Consider the following 21,310-nt stretch of genomic DNA (forward strand, 5'->3'; position numbering starts at 1 on the left):
TCAGAAGCTAGGTGGGCCCACTGTGATGTTTGTCAGAAATCCAGTGTCCATCCGTTTGGCCAGATCATATTAGGACATTAGATGAAAAATGCAGCAGATCCAAAAATCTAGTGGGCCACGTGACAGGAAACAACGAGGATTGAACGCAGTTGAAACATTCATGTGGACACAAGTTTTGTATCAGGCTAATATTTATGTTTCAGTTCATCCCAGTAGGAATGACCTTATGAACGGTTTGGATGGCATATAAACATCATGGTGGACCCTAGGGACGTTTCAACGGTAGGTATTTCCCTGCCCACTTTTTCAACGGTGTGGATCTGCCTCATTTTGGGGTTGTCCTAACATGAGCTGTCAAAAAAGGAAGGGCAAGTGGATTTCTCACAAAAATCAGAGTGGATCCCACCTAGCTTATGATCCCAGGAACTTGGCAATCGGCATCCATCCCCCGTACTCAGGTTATGAAGGAGTCGGATATCATCTGAACATCATACCCGGCCCTGGAACCTTTCTACTGCCACGTTTGCTTATGGTGTGGCCCAAGTGGGTTTTGGATCAGCATGATTTTTGGGCTTACCTCCTAAAGATGGGCTAGCTCAGGTGATGGATGGATTTGATGTCACATATACATCATCGTCAGTCCATGGAGATATACGTTGGGATAGAAGACATGCAGCAGCTGTAATACCAGCTATAATTCGGAGAGTTGCCCTAGAGTGAATTACTGTACTCAATTGGGAGTTGCCTTCTCTCCGTTCCAAAAATGTCCCAAGTCCCTGTTTGGTAGACGCTGAAAAATGAGTTCCTCTCTCTCTCTCTCTCTCTCTCTCTCTCTCTCTCAATCGTGTATTGGAGATTCTGATTGCAGGTTATCAAGTTCACTTAAAATCCTTGCAAGAAAGATGCGACATGATTTCTAATTTATAATTATGATTTAAGTAAAAAGATACAGCATGATTCCAGCATCTACCCAACAGGCAATGATGCGTTTTATGCTGATAACTTAGAAGCAGAAGGATGTTTTTCTGGTGATGAAAGGGAAAGAAGTTATTCAACCATTTAAAAGGTTCAGCTCGGCATAAAGTTCATTTCACTGGTTATACTCCGATAATTAACCACCCTTATAAAAATGGTTACACATGACATAGTTGCAATGGCAATCCAAACCATCCAAATTGCTGACCCACCAATGCGGATGTAGCATACCCCAACAATTTATCCTGTTTTGACAGCTACCAATCTGATTAGGTTTTGCTCAACCGTTGTATTTTTTTAGCTCTACTACTTCTACCTATACCACATGTAAGGGGGATGACTCATCCCCATTTTGAAAACGGTGGGCCAATGTCGCCATTATGAGAAGTTTCACTAGCCCTGAACGAGGTTTAAAAGTTAATACAGCCCCACAAATGCTGTCCACAGCAATCGCAACCAATCACCTCTAAAGCTCCACAGCAACAAACCATAAAAAAGGGTCCTGTTTTTGCCTGCATTTGGTTATACTTGATTTTCATGCAAACCATGGAATTGATTGATAGGACCGATGATTGTGATGAGCAGGAGAGGCATCTATGTTTCTGTGGGAACAGCTGGTTCCTCGGCTTCACCACCATGAACCAGCTGGTAAAAAACAAATTAAATTTATAAATAAATAAACCAAACATAAGAAAGAAGATGTTAGTCATTAATCAATTCATAATAAATTGCCAGAAGAACAGAAAAAGAAAAGGTTCAAGAATTATCAGGTACATGATATTCAAGGCCCTGCCACACATTGATGAGACAAACATTCTTGTAGCTTTGCTAAGCCCAGACGTGTGTACAAGTGCACATGTTGCCACAGAAAACAGCATGGTATACATTACCTACTCCAAAAATGAGGTCGGTGCACTCGCTAAGGTGGGGCCACAATCAATTGATAAAATGTGTCGCTGTGAAAAAACAGCCAAAAGTTTCCTAACCTGTCAATTTATTTATAATAGGGAATTTTATAAACCAAAAAAATTATATATACTTGGTATAGAATTTACATTCCGTTACCCTTTTCAAAAGGGTTTTTCATGGAAGCAGATTCCATGGTGTGTTGACATGGCAAAGTTCTGCGGACCCCACCATGATGTATGTGTCTTATCCACACCGTCCATCCATTTTGTGAGATCATTTTAGGGCATGAGCCCAAAAATGAGGCAGATCCAAAAGTCAGGTGGACCACACCGCAGACAGCAGTGGAGAAAATGATGGGCCACGGAAACCTTTCCAGGGCCAACCATGATGTTTATTTGCCATCTAACCCATTCATCAGATCGCATAGACCTAGATAAAGGGAAAACACAAATATCATCTTGATCCAAAACTTTTGCGGCCCCAAGTTTTCAATGGTAGGCGTTCAATCCCCCATTGCTTTCTGTGGTGTAGTACACTGGAGCTTTGGATCTGCCTCATTTTTGGGCTCATGCCCTAAAATGATCCTGTAAAATGGATGGACGGTGTGGATATAACACATGCATCATCCTGCAGCCCACATAACTTTGCCACGTTAACACACCACCAGAATGCAGTGTGTGGCACACAAGGCAATTCACTTCCGTCTTTAATAAGCTACCCATTAATTTAAGTAATTATCATTGGAATACCTTCACTTCAGCAATTCAATGGAAGTTGGGGTTTGGCTGTGAGAACATAGGAGTTGGTAGCTCGAGTGGGCTCCACGGTGATGTTTGCATGAAATCTACCCGAACAACCAAGTGCCACACAACCAAGCGCCTCACCCCCATGTTCGGCCAGGGCCCAAAAATCAGCTCCATCCGTGAGTGGTATAGAGCAACCCTCACCCTCCAAACAGTTTCCCTTGATGTGGCCCACCTAAATCACGAATGGGCCTAATGTTTGGGCCCATCCCTATATTTTGGTGAGCCATCTAATGGTTGGAGTGAATTTCATATAATCATCACGGTGGGCCCTATAAAAATCAAGGTGGATGTTGGATTTCACATACACATCAATGTGGGCCCGTAAAAAATCAACCACAACGTCCTCCTTTTAATTGTTAACAAAGGAAGATTTAAATGGGGTTTTTATGGGACACCAACCCTTGATATTTTGCAGGTCCATTGATGCGTATATGAGATCCACTGCGATCACTAGATGTGTAATCCCACATTAGGCCCAAGGCCAAAAATCAAGTAGACATGTGATTCGGGGACTACACCAAATGAAACAATTGGGAGAGACATCCACCCTTGATTTTTATAGGGTCCACCGCAATGATGTTATGAAATCCACTCCAACCATTGGATGCCACGCTAAAATTTACGCATATGGTTCAAAAATCAGCCCCATCCGTGATTTAGATGGGTCACACCAAGGGAAACAGTTTGAAGGGTGAGGGATGCCCTGTACACTTTCTAATCATGTGGCCCAGCTGAATCACAGATGGAGCTGACTTTTGGGCCTTGAGCCTAACATGGGGTGACGCGGCTAGTTGTTGGGGTGGATTTCACATAAACATCACACGGTGGAGCCCATCCAAGCTGCCAACCCCTTTGCTGGCATGCGAGGTACTCCAATGATAATTACATAAAAGGGATTTTTACGGCGAAATTCCTCAAAGGAATTGGATCTTACCAAATAGTGCCTCTGGTGATTGACATTCCCAAATAGTGCTTTTTAAGAGGAGAAATTACATTACTGCCCTCCTTTGCTTTTTCTTTAAAATAAAGTGGAAAATTGAAAGTTATGGGGCCCACATGTTGTGTCTCACATCCAACCTGTCCAACAAATGCACGCCAACATTATTATTAGACGAACCAAAAACATGGTGGATACAATTGTAGGGGGGGCCAATTCCTTAAAAAATAATGTACACCATTCAAAATATCCCGATTCAAGTGTAGCCCATCCGATGATCTGATTTGCCTGATTTTTTGTTCGTGTTGTCACCATGTTTGTATTATCACCATGGCGTGGTGCATACATTTAACGGGTTGGATGTTATACACATACCACATAGGCCGACAAGTCTTGAATGTCACTATTTGTAAAGAAATAAATAAATAAATGACACCATTTTTGTAATTGCATCCCTCAGGCATTATTTGGTGAAATATAGATTCCTCAGGAATTTTGCCATAAAATTCCCTCACATAAATTGATGGGGTAGCTTATTGAAAACCATTTTGAAAAATAAAAAAATACCGGAATGTAAATTCTATATTAACTATGTAGTTTTTTTGTAAAATTCCCTTCATAATATCATGGTTTGCCTACTGAATAGACCACCTTTATCTTTGGGCAGTGACATCTATATGGTGAGGCCCACCTGATGGATGATGGATGGCTTGGATATTTCACCTGTCTGCCACGATAGCACATGTGGTGGCACGTGCATTAGCTGACTTCCACACATGTGCGCTTAGCAAAGCTCAACATTAGTATAAGCAAGATTAAAAATGGGACTCATGAAGAAAAGGAAGCAAAACAAAGTAGCTGAAACTATAATACCACAAGAATATGCAGAACTAAACAAAAACCCTGACCCACATGAATATCGGTGGCAAAGAAAGGATGAGAGTGCAATACCAAGGAGCCGATTTGCTCATATGCTTCCATTACTTTTGGATCCTCTTCATCCTCATACCCTACTTGCAGTATCCGTGGGCCATTGACAGACCATAGAGCTCTCCGTCCTGCGTCCTAGAGAGAGAGAGAAAGGAACATGCAGAGGGGTGTAAGATAAAAGTAAATGCCATGGAAGAAAATCTAGAAACCAAAATTTCTCAATCTCGTTGGGGGAATGATCACATGAGATTGAATGTACATGAGTTTCCATATGTTTTGAGTTTGTAGGACCCACTAAGATGTGTGTGTCATCCAACCTGTCCATCAGATATGCCCTCCCATTTATGCCTAGATCCCGAAAATAAGCCTAGTAGGAAACTCAGGTGGGCCAAACCACAGAGAACGACAGGGAGCAATGGAGGGCCACCTATCCTCATTATTTCCAATCTTCCTTGCTGGGGCCCACTCGAGTTCCTTATCTGTGTAATTTTTGGGCCAACATCCTAACATGAACCGCCATAACAAATATATGGAGTAGATGTCACACAGTAATCAGGGTGGGCCCCACAGAGCCTGTCTCACTGCCTCCCTAATAGACACCTGGTGCGTCTAAGTAGGGAAGAGGACAGGTCGGTGCAAGGTACACACATTAAAAAAAGTAGAAGACAGCAGGTGCTTGTGCAGTAAAATCTCAACCGTTCCCTGCCAAGGAACTACATTGTTGTGGCAAATTTACCCTCTTAACCAATGTTGTGAAGAGAGGCCAAAAATGTCCAAAGCTGTGGGCGTTATATAGAGTCGAGATAAGCAAACACAGACAAGCTGACCTGTAAGGCAATCATGTAAATAGCTTCCAGTGCTTGTACACGAATTTCTGGATCATCGACTGCTTCCCGCTCATGTGAAAGGGCATTCCCAAGCTCGAGTGGCATTTTTGATGTATCCTGATCGCTATAAGCCTGAGCATGACTCACCAAATCAAAGAAGAAAAATTAGCATATTTTTATGATAAATGACAAACATTGTTAGAAGAAAACAGTGGGATACTTCAAAAGGAGAGGAGATTGCCCAATACCAATGCATGGTCTAGAAAGAAACCCCTAATGAAGGAAAAGGTTAGAAGGTGCAGCATTTACAGTATATGTAATATCTGAATAAACAATAATGATTGGGAAAGAGATACCTAGATACCAGAAATTAAGAACTAGAACGCAATTGATATGAATGATAGAATCATGTCGAAATCTTTTTCTACACTTTGAAGAAATCAATAGTAATATCATGTGCAAGTGAGCATGAATTGAAGAAATCACTCAAATGTGGATATCAGATCGAGAATGGTGAGTGCCCATAAAACCATACAAAATAAATGAATGCATTATGAGCCCATTTGAAGCAAGCACAATTATGTCCTGAACGCTATTTGTCAAACACCTGGGATAAGCATAAAATGGACAGTGGCATATGTGGGGAGTTTGAAGATGGACGTTGGCGCATGGAGCGCTCATGGATCATGTCTGTAATGGCACATGTGGGGAGTTTGAAGATGGAAGTTGGCACATGGTGCAGTTGAAGTGCTTGAAGATTGATGGTGGCACATGTGAGCTATTTGAAGATGGACGGTAGCAAGTGGTGGGCTTGTACAGAATATCATATATCCAACAGACAAACAGGAACAACTTTTTCACCTTTTGTGCTCAGTCTCGGACTTGCCATCCACAAAAAAAATAAGTATACTGTTGGAATAAGCAATCCTCATTCATCTTGGTTCCTGTGCATAAATTGAGGAGACAAACCAGGGACAGGCTGTCAGCCCTGGACAGACTGCCCAGCACAGAACTTTGCTCACACCCAAATGGCCCCTCGGACAGGTAAGAGGCATTTTATATGCACATATAATATGGATGAATATCTGCACTATAGTAGTGTTTGGACAGCCACATTATCCAAAAATCAAGAGGATTTTAATGGCCTTTGACTAATTGAAAACTATATGCCATGCATGCCTTCTATCTGATTGGCAGATTGCAACCTCATCATAACCTGTATGCAGCAGTAGTTACAAGTATGCCAGTGTTAACTACATGAACATATGTACACACAACATTGATACATTGCATACATAAGCAGAGTGGAAGTGATATTGTTGGCCCAAGATGTGCTTCCATGGAATAATGAAGACCAATGTGGAATAAAGGAAATCATTTCCTGTTTCAGTGAATAAATTATGAGATTTGCTAAGCCCACACGTGACTGCAAAAAAAGCTCACGTGCACACCACAGATGTGCTAGCAAGGCACAATAGGTCATCAATCTGATCCATCCATCAGAAAGGCACCACTATATTGATGCCCTAGCCCAAGAATCAGGATGATCAACTGGTCAGATGGGCCACAGTTTGCAAAACAAATGGACAGATAAGAAAATTTTGGATGAAGTTTTCTAACCCTTCCACCTGTTTCCAACATTGGGGCCAGCATGCTGAGTGGACCACATTAATTTTTGGGAAAACATGTAGAAGGTCCTACCAACCTGATGGATGGATTGGATCTCATGCCAATGCGCCATGCTCGCACGTGTGGCATTTACATGAGCTTTATTGCACATGCCTATGCACTTCGCAAAGCTCATAAATTACAAACCCATCTGATAATAAGGTCAAATTTCTACTGCTGCTCATGGGTAGATTCACTGATCATCCTATGATAGTGTTTACATACCATTTATCCAATATAAATTGTGGTAAATATAAAGAGCAAAGGAGAGTATTAAGAAAAAAACATGACTTCTAAAAATTCAAATCATGGGTTCCACCTATTGCTGAGAAATCCAATCAAGTCAATGGTTAGTCGCCACTGGAGAATATTACCTTCATGCCAGCAACAGGCAAAAGTAGAGCTGGCCAGAGAAACTCCGATATCAAAAGCAAATTCTGTAGCTGACTCTCCGCTTCAAAACAACAATTGCGAATAGTTCCAGAGACCTGCTGACAGCTATAAATCCTATCAAAAGTTTAAAACTAAAGACCTGGAGGGAAAGGTTAAAAAAAGGAATTTAACTGAAACAATTTACAGTCAGTCTAGAAAAAAAAAACTAAATTTATGTCATCATTGGGAGCACATACGATAACCTCGTGAGACATCATGAAGGGTGTGGAAGAATAAAAAAATTCGGAAACAGGCAGAAATAAGTTCGACAATTTAGAGTATGTTAGATGAACCATATGAACATCATCATTACATGATTCTAAGCTCTGATCAGTATATTTGGGAGGGAAATTTGCTAAATTAGCAACTTCAATGTGCTTCAACCACCTTAAGATATCCATCATTTGCGGCGACTCGGAGCAGGAAACATACATGACATCATATAAATGAATGAATGCAGAAAGCTTTTCATTGGAGCAGGAGTGTAATCTACAAGCAGACCAAAGTATTCAGTATCGGTAACGGTGGCCGTAACGGTCACCACCATTACTGATATGGGTATCGGCCATAACGGCCAATACGGGGGCGTAACGACCGTTATGACCCCTGTAACAGTTGAAAATTTTCTTTTGCCCAAAAAATTTTGAAAAAAATATCTAGAAAATCAAGAATAATGTAAATATTTCAAATATGAATTCATTTTTTGTTTTGAACATGTTTATGTTAGTGTAACAGTCCACTCTTTGGTGAAAGTGTTGTATAAGGCTGTCTAGTGAATTGTTTAATATGATTATGTCTCTAATGTTTACACATCACAATCAAGCATTAGAACTAGAAATTAGAAGAAGGCATAAATACTACTTTATAATTTTTTTGAAAAAAAAGGCCCTCAGTGAATCTATTCACTCAAATCACTTCAATCCACAATTTTAATCTTAAAAGCTATAGTAAGAGTGTTCGAAATCTGTTGTAAAATGATAGAGGAGAGTTTTTAAAATGAGAAAAGTGAAAAAGAGGAGAAAAACGAATTTAAAGTTTTTTTTTTTTTTAAAATGATCGTTTTTCGACCGTCATGGGAGTAACGGTCGTTATGCCCTGTAACGGCCTTTACGGCCACCGTAACGGCTGATACGGTCTCAAAAAACTAACTGCCCCTTTTCACCCCCGTATCACGTAACGGTCATGGCCGTTACCTATACGTATCGACCTTTACGGGCGTATCATAATGGATACGGAACACCTTGAAGTAGACCCAATAAGGTGCACTTAATTGAAAGATGGGACATCACTATTTGAAATGTGATGAGTTTCACACTATTTAGTTGTCTGCCAAGATTATGCTTTTGTCAGGATCTTTCACATTATTTAGTTGCCTCGCAAGATTATGCTTCTGTCAGGATCTTTCTCGAGAAGAGTCAACTAGTGCCAATCAAATGTTAGGAACTTAGGATCACCACCGTGACGTTAGAGTTGATCCTCGGATGTAAAGTGGAGCTTCACGGATATGCACAAGTGAATTGACTTATGAACATTCAGTTTAAAAAAAATCAAAACACAAAACTAATGATGTTCATAACCTTCGTAATAAGGAAGTAACCTTCAAGTCGTGGTAACATCCCTTTCCCAGCCCAATGCGAATGTAATGTGATTGCATTTTGGGGCAGAGACTCTCACTATCAATTGTAAGCAACCACAATTTGGGTATTTCCACTTCAGTAGAAGAGTCACCATAATTCATTACAAAGTGCATCAACACACCCTTCAGTGTATAGATTAAGCTTAACAACGGAAAGACAAAACATGTAGAACTGGAAACAGATGCTTCAACCTGGAAACTGAAAATGATGCTTTTGCATGCAATGTCATCATTTTATCTCAATTGGAGGCCTATTTACACTTCTGCTGAAGAAATCTAATTCATTTAAGCGAACCCTCATCCATACCCCTTTCTTCCGCAATGGGTTTGTTGAATCGAATTGTGGAATGATTTGCTTTAAAAGGCCTCGCTTAGGGTCCAGTAAAATTTTCCTGCCTGCTTCCATTTTTGAGATGTTTACGAGTATAGAAGCAACATGTTCAAAGGGATCCTCTGCATCACAATGCAACAGAAAATGAGAAAAAAATGCATCACAACTTAAGATGATACCAACACTAACATAAACTAATATTAATTGCAGTCACAGAAACTAGTAAATGTGGCAAGTGCAATGCAAGGGGAGAGAGAATGGTTTGCAAGAGAGGGAAGGGGAAGCAGTTGTACAGAGTAAGATTCTTTTGGTTCACAAGAAACCTATGATGGTTCAAAAGAAAATGATCGTTCCCCACCATTTTAATAGTGGCAACTCTTCGAACATCCACATGGAATAGTTGGACCGAAATCACAACCATCTAAATCTCTGATCTGATTGTGGGATGGAATTGGATCATCAAAATTAGGCTGAGCACATGATAGTTACCATCTGGTTTTGGAGTTGGAATTTGGACCATTCATTTATAGACATCAAATGGATTATTAGAGATGCTTGATCAGTGTGATTTTGAAGATATCTCCGTACATAATGTTCCCCACATTTGGGTAATGCGAATAGCCATACATGAGTGACACATGAATTACATGAGTCGTCAAGACCTTCAAAATGTTGATCAACTATCATAAGAGTCTAGCCTCTTTTGTTGACAACACACCGGACTCTTTTGGTTGACAGCACGTGATTTTTTTATTTTTTATTTTTTTCTGAAAGATAACAACAAATTTATAGACAAGTGCCAAAAAGGCAAAGGAGCTATGCAAAAGAGGGGGCAAGCAGCCACCCATGCTAATTACATGAAAAACAAAGTCCATTCAGTGACCAAGCCAGCCCCCACCCAAAAAAAGAGAACAAAGCCCATTCAGTAACCAAGGTCCTTGCTTTCAAGAAAACCCACCCAAGAGTGGCTCAAATTGCTAAAGCATCTCCTGTTCCTTTCTTCCCAAATTACCCAAAGCCCCGCCAAGAGACAAAGACGCCAACATTCTTCCGACTCCTTTTTGAGATCCACCCTGTGCCATGACCAAAAAAATAAGTCAATAGAGCTCGAGCAAGCCCAATTGATCCGGTGCGTGGATAGGATGCTATTCCATAAGAAGGTAGCCATCAAACAATGCAAGAAAATGTGCTAATGGACTCCAAATTAGCCATACATGTCAAACAACATGTGGGAGAACCATTCCTCACTTCTGGAGGTTATCCACAATCAAGACTCAATCCCGACCAACCAAACAAGCAAATGCCACGACTTTCGGAGCCGCGCCATAGGACCACATAAATTTGGTAGCAATAGAGTCATTAGTTAACCCCCTCCGCTACCTTGAGAGTGAAGCATCTTGTCAAAGGACCAGACCAAGAAACATTTAAATTTGTCCGTGAGCCAACACATCTTATCCTTTTCACCAATAGATAGGTGGCAAACTTTGATACGATTCAACAAAGAAGCCAACTTCACCACCTCTTCATCAGACATGAAAAGACAACAAGGAGGGGCCCATACAACGTTAGCACCGATTCTTGAGTAGCAACATCCCGCAAGCACGTTACAGTCCATAGATAAGCTGGCAATCCTCAGGAAACGCAATTGCAAAGGTTCCTCCCCAATCCAAATGTCTTTCCAAAAGCTGATGTTTTCTCCATCCCCAAGCACAAATTGCACTCCTTTAACAAAAATTGGTTTAACTGAAACAATCCCTTTCCAAATTGAAGAAGCCCTATACAAAGAAGAATTTTTCGTGAACCAACCACCTTCATTGCACCCATATTTACTGACAATGATAATAAACGCCTCTTCCTCCATCCCAAACCTCCACATCCACTTCCCCAAAAGAACCCTATTCATTGCTCCCAGATTTTTAATGCCCACCCTTCCCTCCTCATAGGTCTTGCAAACTTCATCCCACTTAAGCAAATGGAACTTCCTTTTTTCCTCCACCCCTTGCCACAAAAAGTCTCTCCTTAGCCTATCAATTTTGTCCAAAATTGAGCACAGGCACCGAAATAGGGACATGAAATACACAGGGAGATTAAACAAAGCCACTTTAATCAGAGAAATTTGACCTCCCAAAGATAGGTACCTACTCTGCCACCTAGTAAGAGCATTCTTTCCACCCTTTCAACCACCACATCCCATAAGTGCTTAGACGGTTTGCCAACACAAAGAGGCAATCGAAGATACATGGATGGAAAGTCACCCACCTTACAGCCAAAACCGAGGCAAGCATCGCGAGCTCCTCCTTGGGCACCTGGACTCCCAACATAACACTCTTAGTGACATTCACTTTCAGCCCTGAAACAGCTTCAAAACACAAAATAATCATTCTCAAATTCTCCACCATGCCGACATTAGCATTGCAAAACAATAGTGTGTTATCGGCAAATTGGAGATGTAATACCAAGGGGCTTGATTTGCTGACAGAAAAGCCACTAAAGAGGCTGATTTGTTGACTGCAATCCAAAATTTTACTCAAAGCCTCGTCCACCGCCACAAAGAGGAGAGGAGATAAGGAGTCTCCTTGTCTCAAACCACGCAAACTTTGAAAGAAACATTTTGTAGAGCCATTAACCAAAACCGAGAACCTAGAAGACCTCATGCATTCCTTGACCCACCCCCTCCACTTGTCCTCGCAACCAATCATCCCAAGCATGTAATCCAAAAAGCCCAAATCCACATGGTCATAAGCTTTCTCAATATCTAGCTTGCACACCACCTCTCCCAATCAAGGTGTTCCAAAATGGTAACAATGGCCGTAACGGCTACACCGTTACCGTTATGATACAGGCTGTTACAGCTGGGCAAAACAGATCTGATCCGATGGATCCGACCCGATCAGACCCGATCCGAACCGAACCGATGGCCTGGATCGTTCAGGATCGAGTTGGGTAATTTAGATCCGAATGAATTTCGGATCGAGTTCGGATCGTGGTGGATCCGGACCGATCCAATCTGAAATCCGATCTGAATGGATCCAGACCGATCCGATCCAGAGTCGGGTGGTGGGGTGTGTGTGTGTGTGTGTGTGTGTGTGTGTGTGTGTGTACACCCCAGCATATTAATTGATTGCCGTAGCTGTCCGATAAAGAAGCTCGTTCGCCGGTGGCGCCTCGTATCCCGGTCGTATCAGACTCGACCCTTTCTTTCGTAGCATGCATTCCCATCTGTGTCGCAACTAATTTGGTAAGCTACGTGTCCAGTGCACGGAGAACTGCCTTCGGTCTCCCAAACTGACTTACTCATGGCAACCTTCCGGCCGCCCAACGACCTATAACGCTAGTCACTACTCCCACTGGGGCTAGGAAGTAAGCCCCACAACCCAAAGCGGCGAAGAACAAATAGAATTTGCTACGAAAGCCGGCTAATATATATACACACATTTTGACTATAATCCCAAATACTAAGCCTCGAAGACGAATCTGGAACATTAATTTTACCAACCACTTCCCAAAACCACTTTCCCACTTCCCAAATCGCAATCTCCTTCTATTCTACCACCCACGAATCTAATTTTCTTCCCAACGATTACACCTTCCCCGCGCTTCTCAAGGCCTGCTCTCGCCTTCTCGACGTTGAAGAAGGCAAGCAGATCCATGCCCATGTGGTCAAAACCCGATACGAATCTGAAATTCATGCCTGCAATACTCTCATCCATTTCTATTCCGTCTGTGGGCTACTGGACGATGCACGCCTAGTGTTTGATAAAATGCCCGAACGAGAGACCATATCTTGGAATACGATGATAACTGGGTATTTTCAAAATGGGTTCTCTGTGGAGGCTTTGAATTTATTTAGGGACATGCAGGTTGGAGGTTTGAGTCCGGATGGGGTGACGATGGTTGGCATCCTTTCAGCATACACACATGCGGGTGCGCTCGAGCTGGGGAAGCAAATCGGTCCATTTCGGATCAAGCCAAATCCGATCCAACTCGGTTTTCCTGACCGAGTCGGACTCGGATCGGATCAAGCAATGCACATTTCGGATTGGTCCGAGTCAGGCGACCCGGACTCGGTCCCGGATCAGATCAAGTTCGGGTTAGGCCATTGAGATTTTGGATCGGATCGAGTTGGACCCAATCCGATCCGGACCGATGCCCAGCTCTATAGGCTGTAACGACTGTTACGGCCCTTTTTTATTTTTTGAAAAAACTATTATATGGCAGTTACGGACCATTACGAGACCGTTACAGGGCCTTTACGGCCTGTTTTTTCTGTAACGGTTGTTACGGCTATTTCAACCCCATAACGCATAACAGTTACGACCGTTACCGTTACGTAACGGCTGTTACGGAACTGATTTTGAATACCTTGCTCCCAATCTTTGCTTGAACCTAGCATCAATGCACTCATGAATTCATTAAAGAGAGCTTCACCTTAATTAACTAGACGTCATTTCTTAGACACCCTTTTCATTTCCTTTTGTAGTGAATAGTTTAATCATCTAGAAAAATGAGTTGCATGAGAATTTTTTTTTTCCCTAGCAAATTCTCGTTTTGTATAGAGTATAATTGAGAAGTTAACTCCAAGAATACCACTCCCTGATAGTTCAACCAATATAATATGCAACTACAATCGTATGGTGGATGCACCAACCAAATAACCCTTAGATGCATATAAACCACTTAAAAGGAAATATCGCATTATATACATATACATGTGTGTGTGTGTGGGAAATGTTCCTACAAGGTTGACCATGTTTAGGAGGGGAGTCACCAAAAGAACAATTCATATGCCACATGCGCATCATGGGGGGACCCACATACTCGACCTTACCATAATTTACTATAAAATTGACCTTGTGTGTGTGTGTGTGTGTGTGTGTGTGTGTGTCAAGGTATTCCAAAATGATTACATAACAGTAATGGTGGTAATCATTACACATCACGAGGTTGTAACAACCATTACGTGTTGAGGAGCACGTTTGATATATGGTATCCATTGAAGAAAAATTGCCCCATAACAACCTGTAACAGCCCTAAGTTAAAAATTATAAATAAAAAAAAAACAAAAAAAAACCTGGAACAACCATTACAAACTGTATCGTAACAGTAACGGCGGTGACTGTTATGACCACCGTTACCTTTACAGAATACCTCGGGGAGTGTGTACAAACAAACATGTACATACGTACGTGCGTATGTAGACTGTTGCAAAAACAGAGTGCCAAATGCCAAAATTGAAACTGGTATGGAAATCTCATAACAAAACAAAAGGATTATACAAGTGTTGCACATCGTTTCATCAAATTGTTTAACTAGGTACAAATACAATCACCTGTATAATTTCATTGAGGAAATTATGAGTTTGCATATCATCTATAGGGCAAACTTCAAAATCTAAAAAAGCAGGAAGAACAAATTTGAGTAGCAAATGATATATAATGCAGTGATATCTATGGTTAAAGCACACAATAGCATCTTATTGGTACCTGTGGGGAATATCAAGCAATGTACCAAATATTGTGGCTCTGAAACTGTGCAACTAAGATTCTAGACCAACAAATGCACCAAAATCAGGAACAAATGAGGAAAGATACCTGCTGCTTCACTTGACGATCTACAAAATGATCTCACAAGCTTCATAACATACAATCCTTGCACTTTATCATCTTGAATCTGGAGACGAGTAAGGAGTCAATACTTACATTTGGTAAAATGGGTATCTCATCTAGAAATGAATGCGTCAAACGCTGCTCTTACTATCAAAGTTGGCTGAGAAAAGGTGTAGGAAAATAGATGCAATTGCATGTGTTATCTATGTACTCCTGCAGAGCATGGTTTTTTTCTCATGTTAATATATATGTGTTAGTTCTTTGGGCCAACATCCCTCCCTCTATCTCATCTAGAAATGAATGTGTCAAACGCTGCTCTTACTATCAAAGTTGGTTGAGAAAAGGTGTAGGAAAATACATGAAATTGCATTTCTCATGTTAATATATGTGTGTTAGTTCTTTAGGCCAACATCCCCCCTCTCTCTCTTTGGGCCAACATCGGCCAACATCCCTCCCTACCTCCCTCCCTCTATCTCATCTAGAAATGAATGTGTCAAACGCTGCTCTTACTATCAAAGTTGGTTGAGAAAAGGTGTAGGAAAATACATGAAATTGCATTTCTCATGTTAATATATGTCTGTTAGTTCTTTAGGCCAACATCCCCCCTCTCTCTCCTTGGGCCAACATCCCCCCCCCTCCCTCCCTCCCCCCCTCCCTCCCTCTACTGAAGGCACTTTAGGGTGAAACCAGCGGTATTAGTAACTCCAGAGATACTGAAAACCTAATCACATGTATAGTAGACAGAAAAAGAAGAAAATAAAGGAATTCTTCCAACATGAGTTCTAGTTCACGCTGTCCATGAGAAAAGAAGTTCCAACTGGAAATAACAGTAGCAATAGTCAGATTGAAATGCATTTCATATAATTGCATGTTGGGGCATACTGCAAATTGCAAGACCTAGCACTATGACTTCCGGATACAAACAATTGTTGGGTAGCACAGGGACCAGAAAACAAACAAGATATTGGAGAGAAACTTTGGTACTCTGCAGAGTTTGATGGATGATACACAGACATTTAGAAACTGTGGATATGGAATATAAGTAATCAATTAAACTGTCCAGATTATAGTATCCAGTGTACATGTAGCATGAACCAAAAATTAAGCTTATTTGATTATTTATCCAATTATCAGATCGGTGGCCATTTATTGGACAATTAAAAATGAAAAATATTCAAATTTCCACAAACAAGTGTCCAGGAATAGGTGGTTAGGATTGTTCAATCAATCTGATCTTGGGATTGTGACTTGGTGACAGTGGGTTGCATAATCTGGTCATTTGAGTTAATATATGGTATACAGTTTCTGAGTTCCTGCATATCAAGCATAATATGCAGCCTGAACATCATATAACTCCAGCAAGATATTGCAAGTCATCAACAATAACTGCTGCTCTGAGTAGCTTCAATAACCCAAAATCAAATATAACACACACACACACACACACACACACACACACACACACAAATCAATAATAACATAGTGTGATCAAAGGATCATCCAGGCAATACCTGAAGCAGCGAAGCAATACCAGCATCCAACTGAGTCAGATTAACTAGGAGCATAACCAACAGCCGCCTAATGCAACATTCTTGTCTATAGAGCATCTCCATGGCTGTTTTAACCATTCCTATTGAAATCATCTTCTCTGAGAGAGATGAATTTTGCGACATGTTTATAAGAGCTTCAGCAGCTGGCTCTGAAAGTTCCTGAAACATAAAACAATTGAGTTACCCATTTATGCTACCTCCGAAGAAGCAGTTCCTTTAGGAAGGTGAGCAAAAGGGCATCTCTGATTATCCATCCATTATGGTGATTTTGTGGTGTTGTAACAATGTCTTGGGAAAAGCAATCAAAGGCGGTGCCACAACAAGGGCAATGATGGGATCTTGTTATGATGGTGGCATCCTTCATCAAATAAAGGAGGATGGTTTTGTTTAGCACGCATGCTGGGTGCTTATTGCTTTCTTTTTTTTCATCATGATAAACGATTTTATTTGATCAACAGGCACAAGGTCCAAAACAAACAGGACCAGAAGCAGGCTGATCAAAGGAAAGGGCCTTCCCCAAAACCATACAGCGGCAAGAAACCCGCTGCTTCTGCTCACAAGAAAACAAGATGTTCAACTCTGAGAATTACAATAGAAGCTGATGAACAAAGACCCTTAAAAGTGTGATTGTTTCACCCCTTCATAACCCCCCACAATACTGCAATGGAACACAACTTCCAAATGGTTTTGCGCCTCTTGCATGAGTACTGGATCCTCCAAAGGCAATCATTGCTTATTGAGTCAACTAAAACGCACTATTTAATACTTGCTATAATTTGGACCTCTACAGTGATAGTTCTCAATCTTGGAATTCTGTCCATGTTCTTCTGTGAATTTGTTCAAGCTCCATTTGTCATTTGTGCTTCCGACACTACAGGTTTCTTTCAAGAATAGAAAATACGAGTAGCTTTTCCAAACAAAAAAAAAAAGGCATAGCAAACCACCTTCTTTTCACATAAAAGTTGGGAAAGCGAAGGCAAGGCAGCCTCTGAGTGGCCAGCAAGAGAGAGCAATCCATCCTCGGAACCGGTTAAGTCCCTAACAATGTCAGCAGCTGCCTTCTTCAACTGCATATTTTGAATTTTCAGATGAGAACACCAGCTCCAAAAAAATAAAATTTAAAATCAATAAAGAGAACAAAAGACCAAATCCAAGGTCATATATACATTTTTTTAGTTTTGATGCACTGTCATAGCAAGTAAAATCACTTGATGAGATATCGTACACAAGCATTCATATTGCACAAAAGTTTTTTATTTGAGAAGGTACCCTTGTTTTCACCTTCTTTTCCTTTTTCTTTTCTTTTTTTGAAAGATAACAATTTTATTAAAAGAAAAACAGAAAACAGAAACAAAGACGATCCGCTGAGATAGCAGATCGGAAGCTAGAAACCTAGAAAAAGAAAATCGCTGTCTTTAAAAGAAGCAACATTAGCAGCCCATTCAATAACGGCTCTTTTAGCCTTAGACAAAACAAAGTCAGCGGAATTAGCCCTGTCCCGAAAACAGCGATTGTTTCACTCTTCCCACACGAACAAAAGTTGAAGTTCATGAAACACCAATGGTCCGTTTGGATGTCCAGCCGAATTGAATTGCAAGAATCCATTTCAATAGAGTAGATGTCCAAAGTAGAAGTAGCCTAACTTCATTCATAATGAGAGAATAGCCCTCAAATTGCGATTACAATTGTTTCAAGTACAATTTCAAGCAAAGAGAAGTTCAATTTGGGGTTTCCTTGTCACTGTGAATCAGATGGTGCCACTTTGTAATTTGAGTGAACTGAATCCAATGCAATTTTGAGCATCCAAACAACTACAAGTGAACCATAAAAACAGGCTGCTTCCAATGGAAATTGCCAAATTGAACTGAAACCAAACAATTCGTTTAGCAGATAGCAATGTCCAAATTGCAGAAAACCACAGTCACATTACTTATGAGTCGGACTTGAAAGGAAATCAACTGCACCCTGAGGGCTAAATCCTATATATGAATACCAAGACATGTAAAATACAATTCGCCACTTCCTCTCTGTTCGAACTACTGATACAAGAAGATACATAGTCCCACAAGCAGATCGACTTAATCACACGTGGGTCCCATGTATCCCACGTGTGGGCTCTGCAGGAGCAAACGTGTGGGACCCCATAGTCACACGCATAATAGCTCAAATACTAGTGTTTACTTGCTTTTGTTTAGTTTTCTTTCAATCTCCATAATGACCAAGATAACCTACTTAAAGCCATAGTAAACTAAAGCTAGGAGGGTATTTTAGTCCTCTAATTAGTATTAGGGCTTCCATTCTTTTGTTTTAGTCTTGTAGGCCATTTGAGAATAAAAGCTTTTCTTTTGTATTGCCATTGATCTTAGCTTGTAGCTAGATCTTTTACCATCTAACCCCATTCCGGCGCTTCTCACGCCAACCACTTATCGCAATTCCATTCAATAGTGTATCCAAACGCGGCCTGTGTAAATTACGATTATGAGATACGCAAGAATAAAAAATAAAAAAGACTTCGAAGCCGCTTCCAGATTATCAAAACTTAAACTCCCCGTTCTCAACGGAAATTACTAAACATATCAACACACCCATTTCAAATCCTCCTCAGAATCCAACAAAAAATGGTCTGATCGGATGTGGGTTTTTTCTATAGGGAAAGAAAATGTTACTGGATTCAGAGAGAAATGGGTCTGATTCCCGATAAACTCGTGATTGAAATTCATCGAGAGAGGGAGAGAGACAAGCAGTCGAATTTTGAATTTTATTTATTTATTTGATGATAGGACAGAAAGAGAAGAAGAACCTGTTGGAGGGTGGAAGAAATTCTTACTTGAGGAGAAGGAGAAGATAGAAATCCAAGCAGCTCTTCCACTTCCGTCGCCATTGATTTTCTTTTTTGGTTCTTTTTCACGGACGGGCAGAGAAAGAAGTAGAAAGAAGGGGGGGAATAATCACACTTTAACATACGTTCGCGATGAGTGGGCCCACTTATGAAATGCATCTCGAATCCAAACCGTGACTCTGGTAACCCTCCTCATTTTCACCGTACATGGCGAGAATTACCCCGGTACAGATTACAGAACTTTGGTGGAACATGCGATTCGGAGCAATGGACGCTCGCTCCTAAAAGAACACCCATGTAGTAACTTTGCTGGGCCCACCTGAGTTTGGGTGGGAGACATCATCCTGGTGGGACCACACATTCCATCCGGAGGTTCCTACGGTGGGCGCCCCCCCTGCCCAACCCGGCTCATTTATCAGGCTGGATTTTCGATATGGGCCTAACACGGGATCTAATGGACAGGTTGGATGGGACCCACACATCACGGTCGAGCCGAAGTCAGAATAAGCTTCTCAGCATGGGCCACCCCCTACTCCTGTGATGATCTGATGATCGGAACCGTCCATGTTGTGAAGCTACTCTGTAGGAGCCACAGTAATAATCGTGCGCCCAACAAGGCAATTCTGATGATCGCCCATGTGTAGGTGAGCATAAGACATTTGATTCAATGGCTTACTTTAAACTCCAAAATTTGGAGGTTGGATCATTCCCAAGCTTGTCATTTCACCTTTGCTTATTTACTACCTAAAGGGGATTAGATTCAGTCAGCCGGGGTAACATTGAATTGGATCAGTCTGTGACGTGGGGTCCACTTTGATGTATATGTTGTATATCCACACCATCCATCCGTTTTTCTCAATCCAAAAGCGTGTCCTGCACCACGTAGATAGATGCAGACTTGGAAGGGGTGTTTGGACTCTCTTCTTAAATAAAGAATTCCTTTTAAATTGGATTCCTTTGCTTCTCTCCTTTCTCCAAAGTGGCATGGGGTGATATTTCTGAGACCACTGGTCAAGGCCCAGAGACAAATGCTTATGTTTGTGTTCTTCTAAATTTGATAGATTTAGCTTTCTTGATATCTAAGACTTCACAGTTGAAGTCCATAACGAGTTGTGCTTCACTATCCTACTCTAAAAGAATTTCATGACGTGTCATTTTTCAAGAAATCAGCCCATCTTCATTCAAGCCACCTATAGGCCAACTCTACATCATTATCAAGAGAAATTAAGTTCTCTTCTCTAGGTTGTCTAGTGTGCCTTTTGGCTGGGATCTTGAAATTTTATCCTCCACTAAGCTCATTGCCTCATCCATAGCTAATTTATCTCTATACACCAGATCCATAGCTCAAGTAGTGGTGGATTGAGTGAAAGATAATTGTTTCCACATTGAGGCCTTTGTATCAATTCCCTAGTGGGGGTGGCTAACAGTGATGTTTGAAGTTGGGGTGTACTAGCAAGCTACCCAAAAAGAAAAAAAAAAAGTTCTTTGCATTTTCTCTTCCTGACTTTTTGGTGTTTTCTTGCCATAGTTTGGATTTTTTTAGCTTTTCCCTGGTGCGTAAGCTTATGCTTGCTCGAGAAATGGGCTCTTTTTTATCCGTAGCCTGAGGTGTGAGCTTTTTCTCTTCTCTTGGTCTCTTGTAATTTTTAGATTGTTAGCCCTTTGGGGTTAATAAATTTTACTTGTGTTAAAAAAGATTTACTACTTTTACAAACTTGAATATCAAACTAACTTTTATTTTTAAATAATAATAATAAATACCCTAGTTGTTGCCAAAAGTAAAAAATTCTATTTATGAGGATATATCCAAACAAGCATTGTTCAACAATTTAGTGAGATGAAGATTATTGTTAGCCTTTAGTCA

The 21,310-nt window shown here is 41.0% G+C and overlaps 1 protein-coding gene across 1 annotated transcript; it reads right to left on the minus strand.

The window, feature by feature from the left end:
- Positions 1 to 1,073: 1,073 nt before the first annotated feature.
- On the minus strand, positions 1,074 to 19,575 carry LOC131231573 (uncharacterized). The gene is made up of 9 exons (XM_058227821.1): positions 19,435 to 19,575; positions 17,552 to 17,674; positions 16,569 to 16,766; positions 15,043 to 15,121; positions 9,428 to 9,573; positions 7,427 to 7,540; positions 5,385 to 5,516; positions 4,579 to 4,692; positions 1,074 to 1,620 (listed from the first exon to the last, which is right to left on the minus strand). Exons 1-9 carry the CDS (start codon positions 19,567 to 19,569, stop codon positions 1,570 to 1,572), a joined length of 1,092 nt encoding a protein of 363 aa, XP_058083804.1. The 5' UTR covers positions 19,570 to 19,575; the 3' UTR covers positions 1,074 to 1,569.
- Between the last annotated feature and the right edge of the window lie 1,735 nt (positions 19,576 to 21,310).

Source organism: Magnolia sinica, chromosome 2 (assembly GCF_029962835.1).
Source record: "Magnolia sinica isolate HGM2019 chromosome 2, MsV1, whole genome shotgun sequence".
Taxonomy (NCBI): domain Eukaryota; kingdom Viridiplantae; phylum Streptophyta; class Magnoliopsida; order Magnoliales; family Magnoliaceae; genus Magnolia; species Magnolia sinica.